General features: G+C 39.7%; 3 protein-coding genes across 3 annotated transcripts; 1 reads left to right on the top strand and 2 right to left on the bottom strand.

Annotated features, from left to right (window-relative positions):
- Positions 1–1,237: 1,237 nt before the first annotated feature.
- On the top strand, positions 1,238–6,097 carry si:dkey-219e21.2 (butyrophilin subfamily 3 member A1). The gene is made up of 10 exons (XM_020629135.2): positions 1,238–1,338; positions 2,061–2,118; positions 2,303–2,454; positions 2,580–2,678; positions 3,346–3,477; positions 3,642–3,761; positions 3,882–4,010; positions 4,694–4,772; positions 4,867–4,893; positions 5,008–6,097. The coding sequence occupies exons 2-10, from the start codon at positions 2,085–2,087 to the stop codon at positions 5,538–5,540; spliced, it is 1,305 nt and encodes a 434-aa protein (XP_020484791.2). The 5' UTR covers positions 1,238–1,338; positions 2,061–2,084; the 3' UTR covers positions 5,541–6,097.
- Positions 5,863–7,159, bottom strand: LOC109980671 (CD209 antigen-like protein E). The gene is made up of 4 exons (XM_020629137.3): positions 7,043–7,159; positions 6,797–6,957; positions 6,558–6,682; positions 5,863–6,341 (listed from the first exon to the last, which is right to left on the bottom strand). Exons 1-4 carry the CDS (start codon positions 7,062–7,064, stop codon positions 6,224–6,226), a joined length of 426 nt encoding a protein of 141 aa, XP_020484793.2. The 5' UTR covers positions 7,065–7,159; the 3' UTR covers positions 5,863–6,223.
- LOC109980682 (receptor-type tyrosine-protein phosphatase eta) lies at positions 7,050–20,339 on the bottom strand. Its single transcript, XM_020629147.3, has 12 exons — positions 20,055–20,339; positions 18,606–18,694; positions 17,009–17,795; positions 15,159–15,407; positions 14,269–14,517; positions 13,861–13,981; positions 12,838–12,977; positions 12,450–12,704; positions 11,379–11,645; positions 10,161–10,258; positions 8,067–10,072; positions 7,050–7,174 (listed from the first exon to the last, which is right to left on the bottom strand). Exons 1-11 carry the CDS (start codon positions 20,101–20,103, stop codon positions 10,001–10,003), a joined length of 2,376 nt encoding a protein of 791 aa, XP_020484803.2. The 5' UTR covers positions 20,104–20,339; the 3' UTR covers positions 7,050–7,174; positions 8,067–10,000.
- Positions 20,340–20,464: the final 125 nt, after the last annotated feature.

Here is a 20,464-nt window from a genome sequence, read left to right as displayed (position 1 = left end):
CATAACCTGTTACAGTTACTCATGTATTTGTAAGTTTTGAGACGATCGAAACCATGATGAAGTGAAACTGAACTTTCAGGCTGGTTATGAAAGAGACTGCAATGAATGAAGACCTCTCAAACTGAGCTTCAAAGGTAAACAAGATTAACTTTTTCCTGAGCACAGTCTTGATGAACAAAACATTTGACTCTTAAATGAAAGCAGGAAGAGAAAAAAACAGGATATAAACCATCAAAGGAATAAAACAAATCTCCCACTTTGTCCACAGGGTTGCAAAAATCTACCAAAATAAAGTACCTCACTGGAGCTTTGACACATAACGCAAACAGCCGATTTAATCCAGCAGATTATTGGTTCAAATAAAGTTTGATTCTTTAAATAAATGTGAAGCCATAGACTTCTTTTTATGTGAGTCTCTAAAACATTTCTGATTTCCTATCCCTGTTATGAAATACATGTTGGACTACATCGTACATTTACTGTAAGTCAAGATGAACTGAGCCCAGTGCTCTCGTGACAGCAGAGTGCTGGTGTATACAGGGTAGGACATTGATGTCTTTAACTCTTCTTCCAGGAAGTGGAAGAGTAACTGTCGTCAAAATTGCAACATTATTTTAGCCGAATCATATATCGTGCAGTGTGAGTTTGTCATTTAAAGCAGAGGGCATTTTAAGGAGAGGGTTTCTGTTTGATTGAATTTGACCTTTAAGAGGTCAGGAGCTCTTTTCTCTGGAAGCACTGATTATTAAACTTCTGACATATAAGGGAAATGAAAAGGAGAGAAATGAAGTATTAAAGAGGGAGAATACAAATGGATTATAAAGAAGATATTATTGGTATGTTCAGTAAATATTGCCAAGAAGGCTCAAGAGTTAAAGTTGTTCTTTTTTTTGGTCAAATTATTTATCTGGCTTGTTGAATCAGATCTAAGTCACAACAGGTGATGTGTAATCAATGATTATATCATCTAAAGACTCTCACACTCTGATGATACCTCAGCTCCCCTCCTATAAAACATATTAACTATAGCAGGTGTGTAAATGAGTGTAGCTACACCACCCCACAGCCATCCTGTGTGTCACTCTGGATGATATCCTCATGCTTATCTCTGCTATTAAAAAAAAAAGAAAAAAAAAAGGTACCTTTTACCCTCATGGCAACATGCCAGCAGCTGCCCGGACGCTGAGAGGGTTTGGTGCAGAGAAGGAGCCTCAGAGGTCATAAAAGAGTCCAAAGATCAGACAGACGTAGAAAGGAACAAATAGGTTGACAGGAGAGCGGTTACCTTCCAGTCGTCTCCACCAGCAGAGCAGCACCACCGCTCCCTCAGACAAACAGGTAGGACACAAGGAACTCTGGGAATATCAGCATGGGTTTAATACAATGTAGTGTCTGTAGTAATCATTAATAATAAAAAAAATCTATTTTATAGTTTTCTATACAACCTCAGCAGTGAGTCACTTCTGAACTGTGTATCTCTTGCATTATAATGTTGCATTTTTAAATGTAAGATTAAGTATTTGAGTCTCATTTCAAAAGAGAGACAGTTCATTTTTAAATATTCTATTTTTCTGTAAAATCAAACTTTCAGCTTGTTGAATTGTTTAAGTTAGCTGAAATACACCTTAATGCATCAGTCCATTTATAAAATCGAGATTTAACCACTCACTAGTATTATTTATCTCAATTATGAATGAGTTTGATAAATATAGAACATGTGTGTAAGTGTCTGTGGAGTTCTCAGTCATCTGAGCTTGGTTGAAGATCTTGAAGATGTTTCCCCTCTCCTCTATAAGGCTTCTTCACTTCTAAACTTTCTGGTGGACGGAGTTAGAAATGTAAGCCTTTGTGGATCTTAAGCATGCTACAGAAGCCTTTAGGAGGAGAGGTGAAACTCTTCAAGGTCTTCAACCAAGTCCAGTTGTCTTTAGATCAAGCTTTGAATTTGGGTAAATGCATCTGGACTAGCCTACAACTATTTACGTAGTTTGTTGTATTTTCTTTTCTTCTTCAAACACTTAATTTGACCAAACATTTTCGTTTTCTCCTTGTTGTCTTAGCTCCCTAGGAGTGAGGACATCACCATGGAGATGAAAAGCATCCTGAAAACTGGAAAGAGTATGTATAAAAACAATGTAATTCGATCACTGCTGATGAAAGACACTTGTCTTCTCTGTTCACATATCATAGCTCACCACCTTTGCCCACTGTGGAGTTATTGTGTTATTCAGCTCACATTAGTTAACTTGTAAATGTTCACATTAAAATGAGGTCGTTTTCAATTAATTTGTCCCCGCTGCAGGAGTGAGCATCCTGACGGAGGATCACAACACCACTCAGAGCAGCTCCATCGGGCCTGTGCGCTGGACGTCTGCGCCTGTGGAGAGCACCCAGGCTCACAACTCGGCACCCAGCGGCACCACAAACAACAGTAGCCTCACACAAAACTCACAGGTACAAAAACATTCATTTTTACTCTGTGTTTTCTGGTACTTTGACGTTTAGGATGCATGAGTTCCCCATTTTGGCTTTTTAATGTCATAATAACCTCTTGTTATTTGACCTTTGTTTTTCTGCAGGAGCACCCTCGTCAGACGGGTCTGAAGAACCTCCGCAGCCTGCAGGAGTGTGTGCAGTTCATCCATCACTGGAAGGAGCAAGTGGACCAAGTGTGCAAGGTAGGACATGCGAGGCAGAAGGAAATATATAAGGGGTCAGTGGCTCAGCATTTATTTTTTAAGATTAATTTTTGGGCTTTTTATGCTCTTATGTAGAGACAGGACAGTGGATAGAGAAATATTAGAGAGTGAGAGAGTGAGAAAGAGAGAGAGGGGAATGGGCCACCCACTTCAAGGACTTCAGCCTCTGTACAGGGGCGCCCGCACTAACCACTAGGCCACCTGCCTCCAGCGTGGAGCGTCTTTATCTGCTTCATTTAGTTGAGAAGATAACAGGCCTTATTAAGTAGGTAATAAGGCCATGCTCGTGTATATGCAACAGATTGGACAAACATTGCTGTGACAAACTGTTACATGTCTTTTTATAGAAAAGGTGATGAGCAGGTTAATTGGTGGTTCATGCTTGGTTACGTGTTTAAAGGCTCTTTTACAGCCTGGTTGCATGAGCTTCTGCTGTGTAGGCCTGACTGACATCTGTGAACTGAGAACTTTCCCTCTTTGTGACCCATTAAAGGCTGATAAGAACCGTAAATCAGCTGTTTAAAAAGAAAAAAAAAAAATCAGAGCCAAATATTCCTGACTTGTCCTTGAACCGTATCAGCACGTGGTGGATGTCAAATGACTTGAGTTTATGGTTTTTAGAGCGTCTTTGTCTGTGTTTCTGCAGGGAAGTGTTGATACCAAGGAGGGCACCAGTAAGAAAGAAGCCCAAAGTACAGACCGGAGAACCGAGCACAGTCTGGAGGAGAGCAGAAAACTGATCCTGGAGTGGGCTGATGAACTCCATCATGTCGACAAGGTGAGTGCATGCACCGGTTAATGTGTGATTGAACACTGTGGCCCTTAAAAAGAGGAAACTACAGCTGGCAATAACACATCGAACGTACATTTCTTGAACCAGCTTTGGTAGAAAAAGAAAGCTTATATTCGCTCATAAATAACTTACTGATTTTGTGTCCTAAGCTCCTGAAGAATACCTCCTGGGCTGAGAGTCAAGAAAAGGGAAAGAAAGATAAAGATCAGAAAGAGGAAGCTCAACTGAGGATCATGGAGTGGGCGAAGGAGCTGCAGGAGGCGACCGAGGTGAGGAGTCCCAAAACGCAGTACTGAAAGTCCCCAAAAACAATCTTGTATCAAAATATGATTGGAGATTGTGCCATTTTTTTTTTTTTAAAGCACTTCAATAAGTATTTGTGTTTGCAGAGTTGTGGTGTGCAAAGTGAAGAGCTGGGGAAAGTGTTGCGCCTGCTCGGTTTGAAGAAGAAACGACTCGTCAACCTGCTGCCTCTGATGGAGTTCATCACCTGGTCTCTGCTCAAAGAAGACAGCGCGGTGAGAAACAGCTGACAAATAAATATTTTTAATAGATCCACTTTATTTTACAATCTTGTGAATCCAGAAAAAACGACAGGAACAGTTACTGAGCAACATTAAAATAATTGTATCTAAAAAACCGGTGAGATGGAATTTTTTCTTTAAAAATGTGTCAAAATGATGTACCTCAGAATGCAAAATTAAATAAGAAAACATTTAAAGTCACTTAAAATCAAAGACTCACATTTGAATAGCACTAAAAGGGCACAAATGATCCACACAGAATAGATTCAAAACTCAAAACCTCAACAGAGCCAGTTCTCATGTTGGATGTCACACAATTCAGACACGAGGTGTTATGAAAGCTGTTATGTAAAGTGTGATTAGAGTGAACTCTGCCCACTAAGTGATGGCATCAACAAACGAACTCTGACTTTCAGTTCATATGACCCTAATCAACCTTCGTCTGATAAACTGTAACAATAAACACCTTTGATAACTGGTAATACAGACTCTATGTTTGAATTATCATCACGTACGCAGATGGTGTTATGTTATAATCGTGAAGTGGTATCTCTTCATCATAAAAGTCACAACAACACCATAAAAACACTTCTTGGAAATTCCATGCAGGCCTGTGCTTTTATCTTAAAATTCTGCTCCTATGTATTTCTATTTCATGTTTATTTGTTTCTTTTCAGATGATAGTTTCACAGCTGTGGTTACTGGCAAAGCAAAGGACTTGGAAAGCAGGAACTCCGAGATACATCCCAAACTCAGGTATATATAGATTTGAATTACCGATCCATGTACATAAACACAACTGTTATTTATCCACTGAAACGTAACCTCTATCTGTGTCTTTCTTTTTTAGTTTGGAGTTGGATTTGCAGCGCAGCAGGTAAGATCAAGCGCCACTTTCTCTTAATTTTACCTACAAGGAAAAAAATAAAAATAAACACCATATTCAGTTACAATTAGCTCATTTGTGCCCCCTTCTTTTTTTTCTACACAGCTGATGTGATCCTCGACCCACAGACCAACAACCCCTGGCTGCTGCTGTCAGAAGACCAGCGTAGGGTCCAGGAGGCCCTCTCAGAGGCGGATTTACCTTACAGCCCTCAACGCTTTGACAGCTGGCCCGGTGTTCTGGGCTGGGAGGGCTACGACAGCGGCCGCCACTACTGGGAGGTTGACATAGCCCACAACGGCTACTGGCGCGTTGGCTTGACCACTGCAGATTCCAAACGTGAAGGCCATTTCCCCATGACCCCGAAGCAGGGCTTCTGGACCCTGTGGCGCAGCACACAGAAGTTCTATGCCTGTACCAAGCCAGAGACCCTGCTGCCCAACGCCCTCGTGGCTCGACGGATTGGAATCTACTTAGACTACGAAGAGGGCCAGCTCTCCTTCTACAACGCAGAAACAAAGACCCACATCTACACCTTCACTGGGAGCTTCAGAGGGAAGCTGTATCCTCTGTTTGCACCGTTGGATGGTCGCACACTCATGACGATTATTCCACCTAACAAAATCTCCACACACTGAGAGAGATGAATCTTAACTCTTGGACACGATGAGGACTCTCATGGGCTGAAATGAAAATTTAGCTTTCAGAAGCCACAAAAATATCGGGGATTTCCCTAATTGTTACTCGTAATCTTTCGATTATGTCATATTACAGATTTGAACAATTTCCCTCCTTCAACTGAATTTAGAGTTTCTAAAGTAGTCACAACTTGTTAAAGAGTCTTTGACACTTAAAGACTACTGAACCAAGTGCTGCTGATATTGTTAATAGGTGTATCTGTTCAAAGCAATAAAAAAGAATCCACATTTCTGCAATGTTGATCACACTTGGACAAAAACCTTTTGGTGAATGTAAAAATATTTATTTTCAGAATATGCTATTTTGAAGAAGAGGAAGAGTTTGGTTGAGTTTGTTTAAGTAAGAAGCTTTAAATGTTGAAAGATGTCACAGTCACAATTATGTCTCGATTATATTATGACACTGGGCTTGACAAGATTATGTGTGAACTCATTCTGCATTTAAATATAGCATGAACCGCACAATGCGCTTTTACATAATAAATATTTCAAAAACACATGAAGTCCTCTTTTTTACCCCACACAGTCTGACAAGAAAATTCACATATTACATAAGTGTAATGCATTAATCAAAATCCTTTGAGGGTGTGTGTGTGTGTGTGTGTAGAGCTGTTTGCTGCCTGTCAGGAGTCCTTTTTACAAGTCCAGGGTCCATACGACTCACAGTTAGCTGCAAAGAGAGTCCCACCTCCCCTAAGGTCTGCACAGTCCCTGTGGTCAGAGTCCCACTCCACAGTCAGCCTGCAACACACACAACAAACACAAGACATTTCATCATTGGCGTCTACACTGATCATAGATGGATTCAGATATTTACTGTTAATTTGTTTCCGTCTGACGTGTTAAAGATTATCAAGTTAAACTGCTTTTACTGCATTTTTCCATTGTTACACTTTAGACTTCTGAGTCAGTTTCCAATATTATTGTGTAAATGTGCTCCAGTCAATCTGAACCTACGGCATGTAGTGCTGGATGTCTGTGCCGTCCCACCACAGCCAGCTACCCTCCTGCTTGGTGTCCGTCAGCCCAACCCACAGGAAGGGATACTTAGGGAATGACCTCATCACACCTTGGATAAAGTCCTGAGGAGGAGGAAGCAACATTCACAGATCTTGACTGTATATTCATCAGGGGCTGTTTCTCTGTTGAGAAAATAGGAGCCCCACACACTAAAGTAAAACTTCTTCAGTAATTACCATCTCTGCATAGTCTTTGATGACAATCAGGCTGCTGTTGTGTCGCCTGCAGAACTCAGCACTCTCGTTCCATCGGAGATGTTCCTGCAGTCCCACTGAAAAGAAATAGCAGTGACTTCTCCACCACAGCCAGCCTTCAGGACACAAACTGCACCTGGAGTCTACACACAAGAGCAAATGAACACCACACAATGTACATTTGTGTGAAGTCTACAAATGTCTGCATTTCAAAACGTTATTAATCACCTTGAGTGGCAGCATGGAGCATCAGGGTCAGATCCTGATGCTCTCTTTGGCACTGCTGCAGGAGATCCGTCAGCTGATTAACTGAAGTTTGGGGGGTTTGACGATTCTCTTCTGGGGCTTTCGTACACCAGACTGACAGATAAACAGGAAGTGCATTTAGGAACTTGACAACTTAATGTGCATTTGACTTTAAGACTGCAGGTTCTTTTAGAAGGTTTGGAGAAAATAAGTGGACAAATACAGCAGTGGTGACTTTAAAAATGCCCTCCACCATCACACATGCTGCAGTACTTTAAGTCCAATATTTTAAAGGGACATATTGCACCTTTTTCCCCACTAAATTCACTTACCTGCTGTAGTTAGGATAGAGACTGAATTTTTAAGTACAAAAAATATGATCATGTTATACAACATGATGCATTGTTAAAGATTAAAGCACCCTTCAAAGGTGTGAGTCTCTGCTGGGATGAATCAGATCAAACTGAAATGTGAATATCTCTGTAGTGAAACTAGCAGGGAGCAGACGAAGACCCCAAAATAACGTTTTTTTTATTATCATTTTGCACAACCCTTAAAATAGCTCCTGTGAGGAGTTTGTAGCTGGTCATGAAACAGACTGATATAAATACTGATGCCTCTATATGAGCTGCAATGACACTGATTATATTTCTATATAGTTATTAAAGTGCCTGAAACTGCTGCCACGAGGTACAAGGAAAATCAGCAGAGTTATATGAATTCTTTGTCCACAAGGGGGTGCCAAAATCAACAGAAACTTAAAGTTCTTAACAGGAGCTTTAAACACTTGTTGATGTCCTCTTACTACTTTGGTAGAGTACTGACAGAGTTTATGTGAACTGTGGTATTGTTGCTTTTACTGTAGTTAAGATTTCATTCTTGTTTTTCCTGGGTGACAAGGATTAGAAATGAATTTAGGAAAATGATTTTTGGGATAAGTCTGGATTCAATATTTTTCTAACTTCATTTACAAATGTCAAGTGTATGATCTAATATTAATACTCACCAAAGAATATCAAACACCAAAGCAGCCCCATGACAAGGACTGTAGTTGCTATAACAACAGCCACACACGCAGTCATCTTATATTTTTGACAGCATCCTGCTTCTGTTGAATCAGAAAATATAATCATTCACTGAATCATTGGGACCCTTTGTGAGGAAATATTCACTTCAATTGACTTCATTCAATCATCTTTTTAAAACATGGACATCTGAAATGATCTCAGATGAGATCTGAGAAGGTGTTAACCCGGGTCTCAAAGGACATCCACCTTTTGACCCTCGTTAAGATAACTGCCACTTTCAGAGAAAAAAGTTAACAAGGACTTTGCAACCAGACAATAACTGTGGCTGTCATTGTTCCCTGGAAACGGCAACATCAGTTGAGGATTTTGGGCGGTACACAAAGTAAGGACAAGGTCAGCAGTATATGTATGTAACACTGATAAGCTTTATATGTAATCATTTTGACGTTAGGTTTGGGATCTTTTTTACTAACCTGCAGGTGTTTCCCTCTCTGCATTGTCCTCCTCGTGTGTCTGATCCATTCAGCTGTTAGAACGTCTTTGTCCTTTTACCCAGATGTTCCCACCAGCCTGCTTACTAATGTTCATAAAATGTGACCGTTGTGCTTCTTTTGAAAGCTGCGCTCTGTAACCTGGGAGCCTAAAATAGGGCCTCAAGTGTAACAGAGGAAGTTGGCAGGATGGTTATTAATTACACCAAACCCAAGTCAGCCCTTTGAGGTGTTATATGTACCGATATTTGCACCAAAAGTGAACTGAAACTTCAACATATATTTGAATACTTCTGTTTTTCTGCTGATCTGATGGATCTGATTACTTACAGAATATCATTTTTTTATACAGTATATTTATATTCATCTATACCTGTGAATCTAAAGATAAGGTAATGCTATTCAATAAAAAGTTTTATTTTTTGTAGATAAAAAAATGCAGATTTGTACATTTACTGAAACTGATGTGGATAAGGAACGACAATGCTAACGAAGGTTAAGACTGTTCACTTCTTAAATTTTCTTTAGCTGATAGTTGGTATTGTCTTTTTCAGAGAACTAGGAAAACACTCTAAAACACTATGCTATTTGTATAATTATCAAAATGAAGTCATGGGATTTGAAGTCAGCTGAAAAACTTTTTTGAGTTGGTGAAAATTTTTAATGTTTTTATTATTTTACATACAAAATAATGTGAGATAATTACTTCAGATATTCATCTTATTCGATTAAAACATCACACAAGGGGTGTGTCCGGGGGGGGGGGGGGCAGGGGTGGCATGGACCCCCTAGAAATCTGATTGGCCAACCCAGGTGCCACCCCAAAAATCCTAAACTGTGATTGGCTATTTACCTTGTCAGAGGCGGGACTTATGATAAAGCCAACAACTAGGTTGTTGTTTTTTTCCAAAGACTTTTAGTAGTTTCTTTAAATATAAATGTAGCATATTTTCCTTTATTTGTACTTGAACTAAAAAGTAAATAAAGACTTTGAATGAGGTGCTATTTATAATTTGTGTCATTAAAAAATTAAGCGAATGTTTCAATTATCTTGTGTTATAAAGGAGATCTGATTAGTGCAGAGAGAAAGGGTAAATCATTGATATTTATTTGTGTGACTGTGCACACATCACACCTCAGGCCACCCCTGCAGAACTCAGTGCCCCCCCCCCCATTTAAAAGTCTGGACATGCCCCTGTATCACACTAACATAGGGAAGCCAACATTTGAACCTGACAACTAAAATACTAATTGAAATACACACTCATTCACTTGTTTTCGTTTTGCTTACTCAGTAAAAAGTTATTTCTTGATTTTGTCTAACAATTCAGATTAACTGCAACAAAGTTTTTCACACGATACTTAATATTTGACTTCTTGAACAACAGAATCATTCAAATGCTTTTACACAATTATTGAATTCATTCAATTTCCGGCTTCACCAATTCCCAGAAAACATCGTCCCCCAACTCTTTCTTGAAATGGGCCTCCAACTGAAAAACAAAATACACAGGAGTGAAAATACAAAAGCTGTGAATGAATGAACTTCTGTGTGTGTGGCTCATGTGCTGACTGATTTACCTGATCTAAAACCCTTTCCCTCACGTTGGTTTGGTTACAGAGCAGAGATTCTGCTGACGAGCACATCATGGACAGACTGATCTCCCTTGTTTCTGCCACTGAGAAACAAACAGAGAGGGTTTCAAGAGGAAGATAGAACAAAGACTCTCTTCATGCTGTAAAAATTGGCATGAGTTTAAAAATATAAAATGCTTGGCTTTTGTGGGTCTTAAAGAGACACCAGTATTCATTCTAGTATGTCAAATAACCAGCTAAAATGTCCTCACAGAAGCTTCAAAGGTAGAGTCAGTAGAAATGGTCATTGCTTCTTGTAAACACAAACAGGGCCCCTCCACCTGGGCTCAATGCCACTAGAATTGAACCCCCACTGTAGGGTTAGCATGTCCGTTTACTGCTTGTACCTACACTGCAGCTACCTGAGAATACCACATTTGTTGTAATGGGAAAGCCGTTAATTGAGCAAGCCAAGCCAACCACTGATGTGAAAACAGAAGAATCCACGTCAGCGGGTGAAAGCCAACCCAAGGTTAACACTCGTTTTGGTACAAACATTATCCGCTTATTGCCTCGCCTCACTATGATCATATTTTCTCTTCTTTGCCACCAAGTCTGCATCCTAAATATTCCCTGGTTTGAAAGGCGTCCTATTGCTGAATTTTATCGCCTCATAAACTGACCTGCGCGCTGAAGTTGGCTTGGGGAAACAAACCAGCTCCCTACCCAGAAAAGTCCTGAGTCGACCAAAAATGTAAATACACTCAGAGAGCAGACTGTGCAGACAGTCACCACACATGTATAAAGGCCAACAAGTAACGATTGACTGGCATCACTTTTGTATAAGTTTGTATTTTATTATTCTTTTTCGGAAAAATCTTCTGACTACCTTTAAGTTCTTGTGTTGACAACTACTGCGCGCGTGTTTCTATTCAAACACATTATCAGTCAGTGTTTTAAAAAGCTCCAAAATCACAAGATTTAAGAGTTGCTACCATTTTAAACAATAATCAGCTTTTTTTTTATGTTTGCCTATTGATGGTCTGAAACTATTTGGAAAGGCCTCATAGTGTGTCTGTGCGCAACATTAAATGTTTTAACCTCCCTCCAGGGACAACGGGGGTCCCCTGTTGTTAGCACCGTTATTTTGGGGGTTGGGGGCTGAAAAGTTTGGGAACCTCTGTGCTAACCAACTGATGTTGCATCTGGGCCTGGAATTCTCACCTGTGAAATGTGACACAGTCACTGGGGGACTCGATTTCTGACCGGCAACTGTTTGCACTTCAATCTTGTATCTCGTCCCAGATTTCAAGCCATCAAAGGTGTAGCTGGTTTGGTCTTGGGTCATATTGGAGAAACTGTGTTTCCAAAAGCTGGAGCTGATTTTTACAATGTACTTGACCGATGCTGTGTTGTCGGGAGCCTTCCATTGGAACGTGATTTTGTTTTTGTAGGACTTAGTCACTGTCAGATTTTGAGGGCGCGCCGGAGCTAAAATTAAGAGAGAGCAAAAAAAAGTTTGTTTGTCATATTCAGTAAAATGCTACAATGACATTGTCATGCATGTAGTTCAATTAAAAAAAGGCTATTTCCAAGCTAACTGTAATGTTAGCAAGAAATTGGCTGATTATCAACATTAGCTGTAGTCTGATGATGTAAAGTGTTTTGTGTGTTTTATAGATGAATGCCTTTCCTATCATATCATATAATACTCTTGTAAAGTCCATGTTAGCATTGGGCTCATTTTTATCAAATGTCTATAAAAGGTAACTAAATGCTAACATTAGCTTCCTCTGATTTAAGCTAATCTGTTATCAAACATGCTGATTCAAATGTCAATACAACTCAATGTAACACCAGATCTTGACTGTTTATTGTCCTTTAAGATTTGATCCACCAAGATGCATTGAAATGACAATGACTTTTAAATTCACGACATACTGTTGATGCAATGTTTACTCTTCACTTTGCCAACCAATCAGTTCCTGTTTCACAATAAAAGTATTCAACTAGTGGCTTTTATTGTGAAGCAGTCACAAGGAACACACAATATTGGTTGCAGAGGTTAGCACTGTCCTTAAAAACAAACAAACAACTATAAACAACTATAAAAAACTGTTTTGACATTTTTATAACAGCATGAAATTGTTTGGCTGCAGCTTAAAAAACATACACCAGCTCTTTGGCACAATATAGAAATCAGACTTTCTGTTTGCAGGAGCCAATACCTTTTGTCTTGTTTTATAAATTAAAACGTCCAAAAGAGGAAATACAACTGGTGACAAAGTGACTCACTGGTGGATACGGATCCCATCACCGGCGCGCTGCTGAGATGTCCACTAACAGCACTGACGATCACTACGTAAGTGGCGGTGCTCTTCAGGTTCTCAAACTCCCAATATGGTTTTTGGCTGATTTCGTTTGCAACAAACCTGTCATCGAGCTGGAGCTTGATGCTGAAAGATGAATAATTACCCTCCGGAGGGCTCCAGGTGGCATTGATGGAGTAATCAAGGGGGGTCAACATCAGGTTTGAAATCTGTCCTGGAGCTATGAAGGAGCCACAACATCATGTTAGTGACACTCAATGCAGCAGGAGAGAGGTTGTTTAGTTTCTGAAATCATTCATTTCTTAAAGTCCAACAACTAGGAGTAAACTGAGAAATGTTTCTCCCTGAGTTACCAGTGTAGTTGGAGATGGTCACTTCATCTCCCTCCAGAGAGCCATTAATCAAAGCTCTCACACTCAAAGTGATCTTGGTGCCCATCGGCAGCCCCGTCACTCTGAACTCAGTCTTTTTCACCTTTTCAGTAACTGCTGAACTGTTAAAAAGACACACACACGATTCAAAATCATACTCGCAGAGGCAACTGTCGATTTTCCACTTGTTAGAACATTAGAAAACTATTATCTCCAAATCCTCTGACAGCCGTTTTTGTTATTATTTATTCCTGAGAACAAAATTTCTATACTAACAGAGTTTCATGTCAGTTTGAGTTATGTACTGTAAGTGGGCACCTTTTTATTTTGTTGCCTTTCTATGTCTATTAGACTCTTTTCTTGTGGTGGTCGACTGTCTGGTGTTAGATCATTTACAGTCTATGTGATAGACATGAACGTTTGGATACAAATTAACAACAAAGTGAAATAAGGATAAACAGAGTTATAGATAAAAATGAGTCATTCTGATACGTGAGGTTGACGGGATTGTCAATGGTTGTAATACTTGTGAGCTAAGTTTTAAAGAAATCATCAGATTCTTTGAAGTAATTGAAATATCAAATATCAACCTGAAGGCAGCGTTGAGAAAGAGTCAGCTGAAAAACACACACCACTTTTAAATATATCTTAATTTAAAGCTCCTGTGAGAAACGTTTGTTTATGTGAAAACAAAGCGGTTCATCCTATCTTATCTTGCGTCATTAATCAAAGACATTAATAATAACTATATTTAAAAAAGAACAGTCTTCATTCTGATGGTCCTGTTTGCTTTTCAGGTCATATAGACCCTGTGGCAGCAGATTCAGGTATTTAAATAACTATGTAGAAATATCATCAGTCTCGTTGCTGATGGTCTTGTTTGGTTTTGCAGGTCATATCGAGGCATTGTTATTAACTTCAGTGTGTTTCATATCCAGTACTAAAATCCTCACAGGAGCTTTAAATAAGGTCATAAATATTGAACTGTCTATCTCTAATAAATACCTATTACTGTGTTTCACAGTCACAGAGTAACCTGAGGTCTTTCCCTCAGGTGGACTCCAGGTTAGCAGCAGTGAGGTGTTTGTGTTCTCAGACACCTCCAGATCGGACACCTTCCCGGGCTCTGAAAAAGATGAAGGACAGGTAGAAATAAACCAGAGCCTCTGTGTACAGACAGATGTGGCTGTGATTACAGTTAGACTGGACATAAACCTCTTCCTCATAACACCCAAACAAGCCTTTCATTAGTGTACTTTCTATCCATTTCTTCTATTAAAGTAAGAAAAAAAGAAAATATATATACATAAAATAGTGAAAAGTCTATAAAGCAAAGTGACCAAATGTGTTACATGCAGCTGCTTCAGTCCTATCAGAACATTATAAATGCTGTTTTTGTAAAGTTGTACTCACTGGTGTATTTTGTGATCGTGGATTCTTCGCTCTGCGTGGACCTGTCGCTGGCCCCCGAGAAGACAGTGAATGTGTAAAGATGTCCAGGTTTCAAACCATAGACCACTATGCCCTCTGTTTTACTTTCATTCTGCTTATTCTGATAATTTATCAAATAGATATCCACGTTTCCATCTGGTTTGTCCCAGCTCAGGGAGATGGATGTCTCCGTCACGTTGAAAGCATTCAGGTTGTCGACTTTGTTTGGTGCTGGAAGAAAAAGACGAGATTTAAATGGGGATACAAACAAAATGTTTGTATGACTAACAGACTTTTGTTTCTAAATATATCAGCGTAGTTTCTTAATTATAAAACATGGCTGGTGATGTGAAAGAAGAATCGAGGTGAAAAGAAACATATTTATTTGTCTATGTTTGCCTTTTACACCTTGTACTTGCTTTTAATAGTTTCCAGCTGCTGTCAACAGAAGCATCTTCTGAACTCTATGAACCCTAATTACCATTAAAGCTGTGATCAGTTACCGCAGGAATGCCGTTTCCCTATCAGCAGATAATGTTGCTGATTTTAAACTTTTTAAGTAAGGCCAGGTTTGCTTTAGCTTTGGGAAAACTTTTTTTGAAGATTGTGACTAATTTGTTAAGACAAATTAAATCAAACATAAAGATTTCACGTCCACCTGCTCATTTTTTTAATTGAAGAATATTTGCTGAAGTGTTTAACTGATATTTTATCAGAACATAAGCTATTTTAACTTAGTGAAAACTGTGTGAAGTCCTTGTATCCTACAATGAAGTTCACAGCTTTAAAAGCACCATCTGAACCCGCTAACAGGGATTAAAAAAAACAACACAACATTGTCTGAAATGGGCCTTAAAGGAAGCCACACTCACTGGTGTAGAACGCCACCTCCTGTGGGCTGAGGTCTCGGACACACTTAACGGCAAACACCTGCACTGAGTAGTAGGTTCCTGCTGTCAGCTTCAAAAGGTCATAGGTCAGACTATTATGTATCTTCACTGGCGCTGCTTGACCTTTGACCTCCACGCGGTAATGGTTGATGTTACCGGGCGCTCGCAGCCACGTGAGGGTGGCGCTGCTGGTGGTTACGTTGGTCACGTTGGCTTGGCCAAAAAAGCGATCTGAAATTCAAAACAAGACTGACTATGGGTAAAGAAGCTGAGAGTGAGGTAGAGCAAAGGGAGTACAGGTGGGATATATCATTTTCAAAAGACCAGAGTGCAAATCAGACAGAATACCTCATGTCTCGTTTCTTGATATCTGGAGTATGAATGATTTTTGTTAAATAAACTGTATAAGAAAAAGTGATGGCTTAATTCACAAAGGTGATGCACAGCTTTAGCAGTCACTTAATCAAATGCAGACGAAGTGAAAAAAATGTGAAAGGCTCCCAAGAACTAATTCAAAGCAAGAACCCCCTTGGTTCCTAGTTGCTGTTTGCACAGATTAAAATGAGGTCGTAGATCTGGATATACTGGAAACAGAAATCAAATGTATATGCAAATTAATCCTTTTTGAAAAAAATGTCCAATTCAGAGCGAAAATATCCAAGTCATCTGAGCGCTTTAAAAGACTTCCTAAAACTCATTGTTATGATCTCTGTTTAAAGGCACTACATAAAAATTCTACATCTGTAGGCGTAGAACCGGACCTTGATACCCGAAATGTTTCGACCTCAGTTAAGAGCATCTTCTTCTAGCTTTTCAGCTTTGTATAGAAGAACACTGGGTGTGGACAGTGAATCTACTGTCCTGGATTAAACTAAACCCTAAAACAGATTTAGGTTTGATAAATGTCTATAATCTGCCTGCAAATCCACCCTTTGACATCGTTTCTCTCAACACCAATTCTTAGCTCTCAAGTTTCCAGTCAGACTGTGAACGAAGACCAACAAGCTCTAAAGGAAACCTTGGCCGTAGTCTCTTTAAAAGCTAACAGCTAGATACACCAGAAGCATCAAACACTTGGTTATCGCTTTCAGAGGCTGTGAATTCTTCACACAGCAGTCATTTGGGTCTCAGACTGTAATTATTAACATAAATAAATAGGAATTATCCTCTATTGAGATAAAGACCTGAAAAAGTTTCTTTATCTTTTGAAAATATTTAAAAATATAACCCTGTGTTGAATTTAACGTTGCCTTAAAAAAAAGTGTAACTTCCTTTAAACCTGATCAGGCTGTTCTATGAAGCCCTAATAAAGTGGTTAAGATTCATAGCAAGGCACATCAAATTTGATCTCAATGAGTGGGATACAGCTGTGGAGGTCACATATTATACTCTTTTTCAAGTTTTAATACATCTCAGAGGTCCCTAAAACATGTCTGTGAAGTTTCTTATTCTAAATCCACTCTGAAGACGGAGAAGATGGCCTTTTCTCATAATTGGGGGATTTGTAGACAGACTAGGGGGACACATATTAGTGTTAGCAAATCATGGTAAAGTTTATTTTGCATAATATGTGACCTTTGATTATAAGTATTATTTGAATATAAAAATGCCAATAACATAAATAAAACATTTGTTCTGAGCAATGAACTGTACTTTAACAAAATGTATTGAGTTTTTTTAGTTAAAGGAGACATATCTGAAACTGTGGAACATTGAAATAGAGAATAAATGTGAATGAACTAAGGCTACCTTTTTGGTTTAACCTTACAGTTTACATGTGTAGAAGTTTTTAAGGGAGGAAAAATCACAGAAACAAAAACAAAGAGTCTTACCATCGTAACATATAAAAGTCAGAAGCTCGAAGCAGTGCTTTTCTACCCAGGCCCCGAAGCTGAGCATGGCCACACAAGAGTCCTCGATGTAGTTCTCCTCAGTCTCTGGGACATCCGGCGTCAGCATGGGTGACTTCGCGCACTCTGCTTCTAGCGGAAGCATTGAGGTCGCTAGGGGAGGAGTTGCGCTGAACAACGGGGGGCTTTGGGTTGAGACGTTCATGGTGTCACTGGAACTTGTGTTTTCTGAGGACTCAAATAAAGTAAATGATGTGGCATTTTCAGTGTTGAATTCCATGAACCCAGAAACATCCGTCATGTTTTGGTCAGTGAAGTGACCTATACCGGTTGTATTTTCTGTGTCGTCTTGTCCACTGAAGCTCGTCACATCTTGGGCTGTAAAGTCAGTGAAAGGGGCGGCGGTTGGTGCTCTCCATCTTGGGGTTGTTGTTGTCGCTGGGCACGTGCAGGAGCAGCTGCAGCAGTCTATTTTTGGGAAGGGGGATTTGAACTTGGGCCAACCAGGGTACCAGTTCTGGAAGGACAGGGGGTCCCCATTAGCCCAGCGGGACCAGGGTAAACTGGCGTTGCTGGTGGCATTGATGGCGTAGTCACTGAAGTCATCGCTGGTGAAGTTACTGGTGGCGTTGCCTGTGTAGTTGTCGGTGGCATTGGTGGTGGTGTTGTAGAAGGTCTTTCGGAGGCCGATCCAGGTGTCAGATGAGAGTTTCCCGGCAAAGGTTTGGATGTTTTCAGGAGTCATGGTCATCAGGTCTTTGAAACAGAGCTGACAAGAAGTAAACAAGAAGTTACAGACAATCTTTTGCCTTTTACTTTACCTTGTGAAAAAGGAGACCTCTTATTAGTCCTGTTGTCAAAATATGTAGCACAATGGTGGGGGGGGGGGGGGGAGTCATCCTGCCACTGGGCCGGCAACGACATTTATTTTTATTTTTATCAGAGGCCTCACAGAGGTGATATGACGTCACTTTGAAAACATCAACGCCAACAAAGACTGTGTGTGTGCACGCATGAGGGCAAAGTCATCGAATCGCAAATCCGTCCTCATAGAGTCCTTGTTGTTCCATCGTTAAAAACAGCAGGCTTGGAAAGGGCCTAGTGTGTGTGTATGCAAAGCACCAGCTGTTTGCTTACACCACCCGCCTCTCGCGTTTCTGTATCGCTATGGTGATGTTTAAAATGGGGGATCAATGTGAAAGAGAAAAGGCAGTTAAGAGTGAGGGCAGAGCTCCATACAGCGCTGCACCAGAATCTCAATTCAAAATATTTTCTTTGACAGCAGGCATCAAACTCAAAGGTAATCATGAGACTATGGTTCTTAAGTCTACAGTTAGGTCTGATGAGTGTTCTCTGTTCTTATGAAAACTTAAAATGTTTGATTTTATCATCAGACATCCATTAATGAACAGCCGCTGATAATAAACCCTAATGTTGGCATTGAAGTCCTGAAACGCCCTTCTTTTATTCTGAAAATGTTATCAACCGTGCTTTAAACACACAGGCCTCTCTGATGAAAACAAACAGTCCAGGGTTTTTTGTGATAGAACACATTCAGTCAGTTAGGATCACGTCGTACCTGGCAGTGGCTCCTGGCTTCATCCCAGGTGAGAGTCCTCGATTGGTAGAAGTACTCGCTCTCTGCAGAGCTGTACGTCCACATCAGAGCTGAGGAGAAACAAAGACAGCAGAAATCGGTCTAAACTGCCCCCTACCTAAGAGCAGTCCACAGGCTGGTGTTTGAATATATGACTTTATTTATCACAGCTGACCATAAACGCCTTACCTCATGATGACTTGGGTATAAATAAACTAAATAAGTAAGTTGAACAGATAGTGCTCACTGGTATTTTATCTATACGCAATATTAGCAGATGACATTAAAGAGGACATATTGTTCCCTTTTTCAAACCCCTGTGGTCTAAATGAAACATCTGTGCTGTGCTTTGGTCAAAATATAACATGAGTCAAGCAGCAGAGGAGGTTTGTGACCCTGTATAAACCAGCTCTCAGAACGCTCCGTTTTGGTGTGTGTGTCTTTAAATGCAATGAGCAATGATTGGCATAATATGTCCCCTTTAAGTTTACATGCTAGAACAGGCATCAAGAGTTACCAGATCCGTTTCATTCCTACATCCTTTATTTAACCAGGGACTAACCTGGCTCAGTAATTATTCTATAAAAAAAATGATATTTACCGTACTGAGTGCTGCAACCCACATTTACAGAAAGATATCTAAGATTGAACTATGTGAACTGTTTAGTCGACTAAAGATATCTAAGAAAATAAAATTAAACAAGCCAAAAAACTTGACAGAACATTAAGTTTAATTATATGCTTATGATTTATTGTCATATCCCCAGAATACGTACCCTTGCATTATATTACAACATGACTTTCACTAACTTCCTGGGGAAAAGATGGGTGAGATTTTTCCTGTCAATCCTGTTACATTATTAAAGTCCTGCTGTTCCTGTCCTGTCATAAACGGACTCCATCCCTCTTAGTTATAGACAAACGATCTGATAGAGGGACACTTCGCTCATACTTTTAAACCCCCTCTACTTTAACCAATCTATGAACAAACTTTGCTTTTTGTTGCATCATAATTAAGTTATCGAGTGTATTTAAATAAGGTACCACCTTGTAGCTACAAGGACTTTTTACACAAAGCTCTTCCCCAGTGGCTGGCTCGACCTCATTCTTTATTATTTTGTTTTCTCTATACCGTAAGAGTTTTAGTTAACTTGTACTCAAAGAGGGAGCGCTGTCTGGGTGCAGATGGAGGCTGAAACCCACCAACCAAAATGAGAGAAAGTAACTGTCTAAAGCAGCATTTTTAAATTGCTTGTATCGTCAAACCAACAGACTATAACTGTGATTTTCTTTGATATTTTAGTGAACGTTTAATACTTTTGTTGCAGGAGTTCACACATTTGACATTTTATGGCTTCACTAATAAAATATTACCTGGCATATTAATCAGTTACATATAAGTCAGATGAATATCAATGAGAAAATACTTACCCAAAACAATAAAATAAATGACTTTATCCTTGAGAAGTAACTTTCCCATGTTGAGATTCCTACTGCTCCGTGATTTAATTTTCACCAACAGGCAGCTGCCGCAGTATTTCAAGATGCAAAAGAAGAATGTTAAATACAGCTGAAGTCACTTCATTTTGTTTAAGTATTCACCCAGACTGAAGATTCATTCAGCAAGGCGTTCTCTGAGCATGAGCTGTTCATCCAGTGGAAAACAAAAAGCCTCTCTGACACCTCGATGGAGGGTCAACAGGTTGTAAAAAGGCACATTTGCCTTTTAAACACAAGGCTCCAACCCAGGATGGATGAACAGTTTTGCATCCACCGTCTAGAGATGCAAAGTATTAACTGGAAAATGGAGAGTGAAGTCATATTGAGCCATCGAACACAAA

Source organism: Labrus bergylta, chromosome 22, assembly GCF_963930695.1.
Source record: "Labrus bergylta chromosome 22, fLabBer1.1, whole genome shotgun sequence".
NCBI classification, from domain to species: domain Eukaryota; kingdom Metazoa; phylum Chordata; class Actinopteri; order Labriformes; family Labridae; genus Labrus; species Labrus bergylta.
Note: the sequence above shows the minus strand (reverse complement) of the source record. Positions and strands in the feature narration are given on the sequence as shown.